Genomic DNA, 11,050 nt, shown 5'->3' with positions numbered 1-11,050 from the left:
GACAGCAGGGTGGGGACAGTGTAGGGACACCGTGGGGACACCAGAGAGGGGACAGCAGGGTGGGGACAGTGTAGGGACACCGTGGGGACAGCAGAGTGGCAGGGGGGACATCGGGGGAGAGGAGGGGGACAGCACCACGGGGATAACAGAGTGGGGACACCCTGGGGACATTCTGGGGACGCGGTGGGGACACCCTGGGGACACTGTGGGGACACCCTGCGGACACCCTGGGGACATTTTGGGGACATTCTGGGGACGCGGTGGCCGCCGGGATTTAATCCCTTCCCAAATCCCGTTGTTTTTGTAATCCCGGAGTAAATCCGCGCCCGGCGCTGGGAGGTGACAGCGACATCCCTCTGTGTGTCCCTCCTCCCCTCAGGTGACATCCCCAGGCACGGGGACACTCCCAGGGGTGGCTCTGGGGACCAGAGTGGCTTTTTCGGGAAAAGCTGGAATTTCCGGCCCATGTAGGAATGGCAGGGGACAAACCGGGCCCTGGTGTCCCCTCCCTTGGGGACAAGCCGGGTGTGACGTCACGGCGCCGGTGACAAGGACACGGCCGGGGGGCTCTGGGGATCCCTGGGAATGTGGATCCCAGATTTCTGGGAATGTGGATCCAGGGTTTTTAAGCGTTCCCGCAGCTGGAGCAGCCCTCCCGCGGGGGTGACACTGTCCCCTCTGTCCCTCCCGTGTCCCCCCGCTGTCCCCCCGGAGGTGACATTGTCCCCTCTGTCCCTCCTGTGTCCCCCCACTGTCCCCCTGGCATTCCCGGGGGACAATCCCGGTGCTCTCCGGGCCGGAACCGGCGGCGTTTGCCGTGTCCCAATGGGATGTGGCCGTTCCCTGTCCCCTGTCCCAGCGGGAAGGGACACGGAGGTCGGGATGGGGACAGGAAGGACGAGGCTGGATGATCCCGGGCTGGGCGGTGAGCTGGGATTGAGATTGGGATTGGGACTGGGACTGGGATTGGGATTGGGACTGGGATTGGGATTGGGATTGGGTTTGGGGTTGTATCCATGGGATGGGATCCATGGGATGGGATGGGATGGGATGGGATGGGATGGGATGGGATGGGATGGGATGGGATGGGATGGGATGGGATGGGATGGGATGGGATGGGATGGGATGGGATGGGATGGGATGGGATGGGATGGGATGGGATGGGATGAGACTGGCATGAAATAGGATGAGATAAATGGATGGAATAGGATTGGGATGGGAAGGAATTGGGATAATTTGGGATGGGATGGGATGGGATGAGAGAGGATGAGAGAAAATGAGATGGGCAGGGAATGAAATCGGATCAAACGGGATGAGGTGGATGGGATGGAATGGAGATGGAATGGGATTGACAGGGAAGGGAAGGGAAGGGAAGGGAAGGGAAGGGAAGGGAAGGGAAGGGAAGGGAAGGGAAGGGAAGGGAAGGGAAGGGAAGGGAAGGGAAGGGAAGGGAAGGGAAGGGAAGGGAAGGGAAGGGAAGGGAAGGGAAGGGAAGGGAAGGGAAGGGAAGGGAAGGGAAGGGAAGGGAAGGGAAGGGAAGGCCGCTCTCCCGCCCCTCCCCGTTCCCATGGCAACGCCCCCGCATTTCCCCCGCCGCCCACAAGGCGGCGCCCCGCAGCGCGCGCCCTTCCCCATTGGCTGCCCCGCCCCTTAGCCCCGCCCCTAACCCCGCCCCTTAGCAACAGTCCCGCCCCTTAGCAACGCCGTTAAGCGCTGCCTGAGGCGTGGCCTGAAGGCGTGACCGGCGTGCGCGCCCACCAATGGCAGCGCGAGGTGGGGGCGCGCCAGCCAATAGGAGCGAGGGGGCGTGTCCCCACAGCGGGAAGCGGGCAGCGGGAGCGGCGGGGTGAGCGGGGCATGGCGACACCGGAGGGGGACATTGAGGGGGGACATCGGGGACACCCGCGGGGTGGCGAAGGGACCGGGGGAGCCCCGCGGAAGCGCTGCCGGGCCGCGGGTGATGGCGGAGGGAAAACCGGGCTGGGAGCGCTCGGGAAAGGGGCGGGGGGACAGACGCGGCCCCGGTGTCCCCTCGCCGTGTCCCCTCCTGGGGTCCCCTGCTGCTGTCACCCCGGTCCCCAGGTCCGGGGACGCCTCTCCCCTCCCCCGCCCAGTGCGGCTTGAGACGCCCCCAAATCCCTGGATTTCCCCCTCTCCCTCGGGAGAAGCTCCCCCCTTCCAGCTCGGTTTTCTTTTATCCCGTTTTTCCCGAAATTTTGTTGGTTTGGTTTTTTTTTTTTTTTTTTTTCCCGTGGGTTCCCCGGCGTTTCGTTGGCGGGGCCGTTTTGGGGTTTCCACTTCCCAAATTCCTGCTGGCATTCCCGGTCCGGTCCTTCCAGGGAGGAGGAGGAGGAGGTTTGACCCTCCGATTCCATCCAGGGGATTTTTTGGGGATGTCGCATCCCGAATTCCCGGCTGGCGGTGGGAATCTCCGCGCGCCGCTTATCCCGGGAAAAAGCGATTTGGGAAGGGCTCCAAGTTTGGGATCTGCGTCGCTGCTTCCAGCCTGGAAAAGATTCCCAAACCTCGGAGACGTTTTTTTTGGGGGGATTAAAAGAAAAAAAAAAAAAAATAATAATAAAGGGAGAAACTGAGGCACGCTTGGGGGAGGGAATTCCCTAATTCCCGCTTTTCCCGGAGATTTGGGATGAGGGAATGCCCATTCCAGGCCCTGGCGCTGCCGCAGGCTCCTCCCCGCCAGGATCGCGGCCACCTCGGGGCCACCTCGGGGCCACCACGGGGCCACCAAGGTGCCACCGCTGTCCCCTCAATGGGACGGAATTGGCGCCTTCCCATTCCCATCCCATTCCCGCAGAATTCCCGGACGATGCCCCCCGGCCGCTGAAGTTGGGGACAGCGACAGGGACGGACGGCGCAGGGGACAGATGGCGACAGCGGGCAAAGGTGAGTCCCCAAATCCCTTCCCTGTCCCCTGCCCGGATCCAGGGATTTGGGATTTTCCCGGAGTTTTGGGGGGGTCCCTTCTGTCCCTGGTCCTTCCCTCTGTCCCTATCCAGGGATTTGAGGGGTTTCCCGGAGTTTTTGGGGTCACTCTGCCCCGTCCAGGGATTTGGCTGAGACGAATCCCGAGGAACCTTGGGGGGATTCCGGCTCCTTTGCGCTCCGGGAATTTCCTTGGGAATGGGGCTGGGGGCGGCTCCTTCCCGCTGGGATGAGGCCGGGAGAGCCTCAGGAGATTCCCAGGAAAAAAAAGAAAAGGGTTGGGGACATCCTGGAGGGGACCCTGAGCCCCCCCCTGGGGGGGGGACGCGGTGACCCCCAGGGTCCAGCAGGTTCTGATCCCATAAATCCCAGATCCAGGGGATTCCCTGCTCCCACAAATCCCAGATCCAAGGGATTCCCTGATCCCACAAATCCCAGATTCCCGATTTGGGATTCCCTGGTTGCTGTCCCCTCCCGAAGCCACCCAAAGTCCCCGGGCTGGGACTCCCCAATCCCGGCCCAGCCGATTCCCGGCGGGAATTTTCCCGGGAAAAATTCCCACCTTCCTCCTGCTCCAATCCCACTCTTTCCAGAGGGTCCGTGCCCGGGAGGGGGTGGCCAAATGCTGTCCCCAAGTGCCACCAGGGTGACAAGGGTTTATTTGGGATTCCCGAGGTTTGGGATTCCCGGGCTGGGATTTGGGATCCGGGATCCCCGCAGATCCTTTGGGATCGCCACGGTGCCACCCGGGAGGGTCCCCCGCGTGTCCCCACGTGTGTCCCCACGCTGTCACCGTGTCCCCTCGCTGTCCCCTCCCGCTCCCACCCAGGAGTGCGGGAGGGGCTTTGGGGGCCGAACAATGGCGGGACCTTAAATCGCGGCTCATTAAATCGCGGCTCATTAAATCCCGGCTCATTAAATCCCGGGATTCCCGGCGCTGCCAGCACAAAGAGCCTTTTCTTCAGGCGACAAGGGAGGCGACAATCTGCTGCTGGCGGCGGTGACAATCTGCTGCCAGCTGGGAGCGGGGCCGGGGCTCGGCGGGAGGAGGAGGAGGAGGAGGAGGAGGAGGAAGGGGCGGATTTTCCATGGAAGCGGCGCACGTGGAAAATCCCACGGAATTTGAGCCTCCGTGGGGACAGCGCTGTCCCCAAGCTGGTGGCCTCCCCCGCAGGGCCCTGGCGCTGTCCTGCTGGCTTTGTCACAGCCGTGTCACCTTGCCCGTGTCACCTTCCCCGTGGCACCGCTCGGCCCGAGGAGGGAGCGGAGCCTGCCGAGCCTGGGGACACTTGGGGACCCTTGGGGACACCTGGGGACCCTCTGGACATCAGCTGGTGGCCGGTCCCTGCTCAGAGGGGAGTTGGCTGTGGTCACCTTTGTCCCTCTGTCCCTCTGTCCCTGTGTCCCTGTGTCACTTGTCCTAAGGACATCACAGGAGGGAGCGGAGCCTGCCGAGCCTGGGGACACTTGGAGACCCTTGGGGACACTTGGGGACACTTGGGGACCCTTAGGGAGACTTGGGGACCCTTAGGGAGACTTGGGGACACTTGGGGACCCTCTGGACACCAGCTGGTGGCCGGTCCCTGCTTGGAGAGGAGCTGTCACCACAGGTCCCCTGTGTCCCTGGTGACACAGGGAGGGGGTGACAGGGAAGCCCTTCCAGGTGCCACCACGCTCCGCCCGTGTCCCCAAGGCGAGGCCACCTCCCTCGGTGGCACGGCTGTGACCCGGGGCGGGGCTTTGTCACCTGCAGGCAGCAAGGCGAAGGGGACAGGAGTGCGCTTCGCCCCCGAGGGGACCCAGGGCCACCCCCAGGAGGGGACACAGGGCCACCACCCCCAGGAGGGGACCCACGGCCACGTCCACTTCCAGGAGCAGCTGCACGACTCAGCCGTGATGGTGACACAGGACAAGGACGGCCACTTCCTGGTCAAGGTTGGGGACAGGGGGACATCAGGGGGATGTCACCCTCCCCCGGGCACTCCAGAGCTCCCAACTCCTGAAAATTCCCGGATTTTGAGGCTTTCCCACCCCACAATTCCGTGTTAATCCCCAAGGCTGCTCCTGAGGGCACCGGTTTGGGATTGTCCCGTTCTTCCCCCAAATCCAGCGCCACGTCTGGGTGGCTTTGGGGACACGTGGGGCACGTGGCGCTGTCTCCTCTGCCCCATTCTGGGGACTCTGGGGCTGCTCTGGATCCCACCACAGCCATTCCCACCCTTTCCCAGTTATCCCGGCCACATTCCCGTGGGTGGCTCCCAAGGGCTCCGGGGGCGACGCCAGCGGAGGGGACGAGGTGCCACCCGCGGTGCCACCAACGTGTGGCACCTGCAGCTGCCACCAGCGCTGAGTCAGAGCCTCGTGGCGGGCGCGGGAGGCCGGAATTCCATCCCAAATCCGGCGCTCGCTCCGGGGGCGGCTGTTGTTGTTTTCCCACCGGAGCCCTGCGCGTGATCCGTAGGGATGAGGGGGTGGCGGTGCCACCCACGGGGACACGGGGACATGGGGAGGGGTCCCTGGTGGGGTCGGGATGTGCCTGGGAAAAGAAGATCCTGGGTTGTTTTGGTTTTTTCCCCAGTGCCGAGCTTTTTTCCAGGGTTTTAAAGGGATAAATCCCGGAATGGTTTGGGGAGGGGAGAAGAGCTTGGAGCTCATTCGGTTCCTTGGGTATTCCCAGGGATCCAGGGGCAGCCCCAGCAAATCTGGGAATTGCAGAATCCCAGGCAGGAATTCCTTGCCAAGATCCCAGCCCGATCTCCCCTTTCCCAGTGGAAGCCATTCCCTGGCTCCCGTCCCTCCATTCCTTGTTCCCAGTCCCTCTCCAGCTCTTCAGGCTCTGGAAGGAGCTCCCTGGATCCTTTTCCAGCTGTTTGGGATGATCCCAGCCCATGGGGGATTTTGGGAATTCCACCCTCCTGATCCTGACCCCGGATTCTCCCTCAGGGATCATTCCCAGCTCACTCCCCTCCCAAAATGGCTTTTTCCAAGGCTCCGGAGGGCTCTGGTTTTTGTCATGACGGTGGAGAAATTCCATGGGAAGAGGCGCTCCCGCCTTTTCCAGGAACAGCTGGAAAACCTCTCCCTGCTCCCGTGACATCCACGGATCGTTATTCCCAAAATTTCACCCCAAAATTCCATATTTTTTCCTGTGGTTTTTTTTTTGGGGGGGGGGGGTGTGTGAAAAATCATCGTGTTTTTTACCTTTTCCTGATTTATTTCCTGAATTATTCCTCTTATTCCCTAATTTTATTTTTTTTTCCTGAATTTTTTAGGGCACAAATCCCAGCCCTCCGGGATTTAATGGGGGAATGTTTAGGATACAATTCCTCCTCTCCAGGTGCTGTCCCCACCTTCCTGGGGACTCTCCGGTGTCCCTTGTCCCCAGGGCAGGGGGAGGGGGGTGTGACAATGCCCCTCTCCCCCCCTTTTCCCGCCCCATTATCCCGCTTTTCCAGGTGGGATTCCTGAAGATCCTCCACAAGTATGAGATCACCTTCCTGCTGCCCCCCGTGCCCAGGCTGGGGAAGGACATTTGTCCCCTCCCTGTCCCCAACCCCAACCTGCGCGTCATCAGCGTCACCTCCCTGCCAGAAGGTACCGAGTCCCCTCCGGTGTCCCCAGTGTCCCCAAATCCCATTATTTTGGTGTTGTTGGGATTCTCCTTTCCCGGAGGGGGGGCTCCAGACCCCGACAAGGGACAGGGAGGGGACAGGATTTGCTCCGAGAGGTGCCACCCTCCTCTTTGGGGACAATCGGTGCCACATCCGTGGGATCCGGGAGCGGGGCGGTGCCGGGGGACAGCGGAGCAGGATTTTGGGGACACGGGTCCCGCTCCGAGGTCACCGCAGGTCCCCAGGGCCACCTCGCTCCCATCCCAGTTGTCCCACGGCCAATGGATGCTGTTTCCCACGTCCCTGTCCCCTCGGGGCCCTCGGTGTCACAGGGCGGGGACCAGGCTTGTCCCACCCGCCGCTGGCTCCATCCCAAAAAAAAAAAGGGTTTGTTTGGAGATTCCCGACCGGGGCTGGGATCGGGATCGCGGCGGGAGGGGGACCGGGATGGGGATCGGGACTGGGATGGGAGCCGGGAGCCAGGATCAGGACTGGGATTGGAGCAGGGAGCTGGGATGGGGACTGGGATTGGAGCCAGGATCGGGACTAGGATTGGAGCCGGGAGCTGGGATTGGGGCTGGGATAAAGGCAGGATTCAGGACTGGGATTGGGGCTGGGATTGGACCGGGATCGGGACTGGGATTGGAGCCGGGATCGGGACTGGGATGGGGACTGGGATTGGACCCGGATCGGGACTGGGATTGAAGCCGGGATCGGGATTGGGATTGGAGCCGGGATCAGGACTGGGATTGGAGCCGGGATCAGGGCTGGGATTGGAGCCGGGAGTCGAGATTGGGGCTGGGATAAAGGCAAGATTCAGGACTGGGACTGGGACCGGGATTGGAGCCGGGAGCCAGGATCGGGACCAGGATCAGGGCTGGGATTGGAGCCAGGATCAGGACTGGGATTGGAGTCGGGAGCCAGGATCGAGACTGGGATTGGAGCCGGGAGCCGAGATTGGTGCTGGGATAAAGGCAGGATTCAGGACCGGGATTGGAGCCGGGAGCTGGGATCGGGACCGGGATTGGGACCGGGATCGGGGCTGGGATCAGAGCTGGAATTGGGACTGGGATGAAGGATGGAATCAGGACCAGGACTGGAGCTGGGAGCCGGGAGCCGGGAGCTGGGATTGGAACTGGGATTGGAGCCGAGATCAGGAGTGGAACCAGGATCAGGGTCGGGATCAGGAACAGGACCAGGATTGCGGCCAAGATGACGAACGGGATCGGGAACAGGATCGGGATTGGAGCTGGGATTTCCTCCGGAGGCAGGGAACGGAACCCTGGGCAACCCCCGGGAGTGACGGGGGGGGGGGACAGCAGGACAGGGAGGGGACAGCAGGGCAGGGAGGGGACAGTCAGGGAATATTCAGGCAGGGTGGGAAGGATGGGAAGGGCTCAGGCAGGGCAGGGAGGGTTCAGGAAGGGCAGGGAAAGTTCAGGAAGGGCAGGCAGGATAAGGAGGGTGCAGTCAGGGAAGGATAGTGTTATAAATGCAAAGGCAATTTTGGGATAAAATCAAAGAGAAATTTATTAAAAAAACAATAATAAACAGAAACAGCGATAAAAACCCACAATAAAAAGAACAGCGCAGCGCTGGGTGGACAGGGGTCTACACCGGAGGTATAGGTTTCCCAAATCCACGTCTGAGCATCCTCAGGATTGGGGTTTTATAGGATTTTTAAGTCCTCAGGCCAAAATTCCAGGCAAGTTCCATTCACCAAGTGTCCTTGATTGTCCAGTGAATGGATTTCCTGACCTAGAATGATGACATTATTTTTGTGTCCGGCCAGAGTCTCCTCTCATGCAAAGGAGACTCTGTGTGTTGCAAAGTTAAGTTTTTCATGACAGGGTGGTGGAATCCGGGTTGGTGCCGATGAATATCTTGGCCGGGTTTCCTCCTTTGTTTTCCCTGATTGCTTTTTCGACACAGAGATGTTTGAGTCTGGCGAAGCTTTTCTTTTGGAACTTGTCTTTTTCGATTGATCAGTTTCTCTACCCACTGGAATCCGCAGGGCGTTGCTTGGATCCGGAGGTAGATAATTTCCCGAGCCAGTGTCATTGTTTTCCTGATGGTCCGTGTCCTGTGTGTTTGTTTGGGTTGATGGGCCGGTTTTGGTTAGTTATCTTGGGCGTTGCTGGTAATCAGCAACCCCTCGGCAGAAAGCCTCATCCCACTTGGGGGGGAGAGGCTTTTCCATGCTTTATATTTTGTTTTGTTTCTACAAAACATATCTTTCTTATATACTCCGAATTTTTAATACAACCATAATTTATTACAATAGGAAGGGTTCAGGCAGGACAGGAAAGATGAGGAGGGCACAGGAAGGATCAGGAAGGCACAGGATGGATCAGGAAGGATCAGGAGGGTACAGGCAGGATCAGGAAGGATCAGGATGGATCAGGAAGGCGCAGGGAAGATCAGGAGGGCACAGACAGGACCAGGAAGGCACAGAAAGGATCAGGAGGGCACAGGCAGGATGAGGAAGGATCAGGCAGGATGAGGATGGATCAGGAAGGCACAGGAAGGATCAGGAGGGCACAGGAAGGATCAGGAAGGCACAGGAAAGCACAGGAAGGATCAGGAAGGCCCAGGAAGGATCAGGAGGGCACAGGAAGGATCAGGAAGGCACAGGATGGATCAGGAGGGCACAGGCAGGATCAGGAGGGCACAGGCAGGATCAGGAGGGCACAGGAAGGATGAGGAAGAATGAGGAAGGATCAGGAAAGCACAGGAAGGATTGGGAAGGCACAGGAAGGATCAGGAGGGCACAGGAAGGATCAGGAAGGCACAGGAAGGATCAGGAAAGCACAGGAAGGATCAGGAAGGCACAGGAAGGATCAGGAGGGCACAGGAAGGATCAGGAAGGCACAGGAAGGATCAGGAAAGCACAGGATGGATCAGGAAGGCACAGGAAAGCACAGGAAGGCACAGCCAGCGCTCCAGCAGCCCCTCCATGTCCCCGCTGCAGGGCACAGCGTGCGCTGCGAGTACACAGCGCACAAGGAGGGCGTGCTGAAGGAGGAGCTGCTCCTGGCCAGCCACAGCCCCGGCCACATCAAGGTCACCGTGCAGGCCCGGGTCATGGGTAAGGGCTTCTGGGGGACTTCTGGGGTCCCTCCCTGTCCCCTCACCCCCACCAGGCCCCAGCCAGTCTTCCCAGCTGAGGAATCGTCCAAAACGGGTGATTTCATCCCAAAAAATTCCCCGTCCTGGGGGTTGAGGAGAGCCCTGGCAAGGGGTGAAGGGAGGGGGTGGGGGTGACCCCAATGTTTCCAGGGCTCCTGTGCCTGGGACCCCCCTTTGTCCCTGGGATGTCTCCTGTCCCTGGGACCCCTTTGTCATTGGGATCCCCCCTTTGTCCCTGGGACCCCCAGTTTGTCACTGGGACCCCCCCTTTGTCACTGGGACCCCCCTTTGTCCCTGGGACCCCCAGTTTGTCACTGGGACCCCCCCCTTTGTCCCTGGGATGTCTCCTGTCCCTGGGACCCCTTTGTCATTGGGATCCCCCCTTTGTCCCTGGACCCCCCTTTGTCACTGGGACCCCCCTTTGTCACTGGGATGTCCCCTGTCCCTGGGACCCCTTTGTCATTGGGATCCTCCCTTTGTCCCTGGGACCCCCAGTTTGTCACTGGGACCCCCCTTTGTCACTGGGACCCCCCTGTACCCCTGGGACCCCTTTGTCACTGGGACCCATTTGTCCCTGGGACCCCCCTTTGTCACTGGGACCCCCCTTTGTCCCTGGGATGTCCCCTTTGTCACTGGGACCTCTTTGTCATTGGGACCAACCTCCCCTTCCCCGGTCCCTGGGACCCTCCCTGTAAACCCCAACACCCCCTTGCCCCCTGTGCCCCCTGAGGTTGTCACCACGGCAGTGACACAAGGACAAGGGACGACACATCCCCCCACCCAGCTGAGCCCCGGGATGCACAAACCCCCTGGGAGCCACAACCCCACCCCCAAACCCCCTAAAAAAAGCGGGGTTCCCACCCTCCCCAAAGGGGACAGAGAGCTGTCCCCGAGCCGCGTGCCCCGATGTCCCCAGACCGTCACCACGGGACGCCGATGCTCCTGGACGGGGTGCGCTGCGTGGGCGCCGAGCTGGAATACGACTCCGAGCACAGCGACTGGCACGGCTTCGACTGACCCCAAAACCCCCCACCCCGGGGGTCCCCAAAGTCCCCAAAGCACAGGACGGTCCCCAAAGCGGGCGGGGGGACCCCGCTTGTCGCTGCTGCCGCTGCTTCGCCCTCACCCCGCAGCCCCAGGGTGGGGTTTTGGGGGAATTGTGCCTCTTGGGGTGGGAGTTTTTCCTGTTGTCTGGGGTGGGGGAGGAATTTTGCCTGTGGAATGTGGGGTGGGAGCAGGGAGTCCCCCCCGTGGCTCTGGGGTTGGGGCCACGTCCTCCAGCTGTGTCCTTGTGTTGCTGCCAGCGCCTCTTTTTTTGGGTTTTCCTCAGATTTTTCTTGGGTTTTTTTCCTCTTTTCCCATATTTT

General features: G+C 60.9%; 1 protein-coding gene across 1 annotated transcript; it reads left to right on the top strand.

Moving 5' to 3' along the window:
- Positions 1 to 1,745: 1,745 nt before the first annotated feature.
- Positions 1,746 to 10,998, top strand: ADISSP (adipose secreted signaling protein). Its single transcript, XM_058837731.1, has 6 exons — positions 1,746 to 1,846; positions 2,816 to 2,904; positions 4,697 to 4,878; positions 6,399 to 6,537; positions 9,526 to 9,642; positions 10,600 to 10,998. The coding sequence occupies exons 1-6, from the start codon at positions 1,761 to 1,763 to the stop codon at positions 10,698 to 10,700; spliced, it is 714 nt and encodes a 237-aa protein (XP_058693714.1). The 5' UTR covers positions 1,746 to 1,760; the 3' UTR covers positions 10,701 to 10,998.
- The last annotated feature ends 52 nt before the right edge of the window (positions 10,999 to 11,050 follow it).

The sequence above is a fragment of the Poecile atricapillus genome, chromosome 4 (genome assembly GCF_030490865.1).
Source record: "Poecile atricapillus isolate bPoeAtr1 chromosome 4, bPoeAtr1.hap1, whole genome shotgun sequence".
Taxonomy (NCBI): domain Eukaryota; kingdom Metazoa; phylum Chordata; class Aves; order Passeriformes; family Paridae; genus Poecile; species Poecile atricapillus.
The sequence above is the reverse complement of the archived record's forward strand: the minus strand, read 5'-3'. Positions and strand labels throughout refer to the sequence as shown.

Excerpts from the sequence above, each read along its gene's own strand:
- ADISSP (XM_058837731.1), top strand. The coding sequence starts at position 1,761 with ATGGCAGCGCGAGGTGGGGGCGCGCCAGCCAATAGGAGCGAGGGGGCG. Across the intron at positions 1,847-2,815 it reads CGGGCAGCGGGAGCGGCGGG|AATTCCCGGACGATGCCCCC; the intron begins GTGAGCGGGGCA and ends CCATTCCCGCAG. Across the intron at positions 4,879-6,398 it reads ACGGCCACTTCCTGGTCAAG|GTGGGATTCCTGAAGATCCT; the intron begins GTTGGGGACAGG and ends CCGCTTTTCCAG.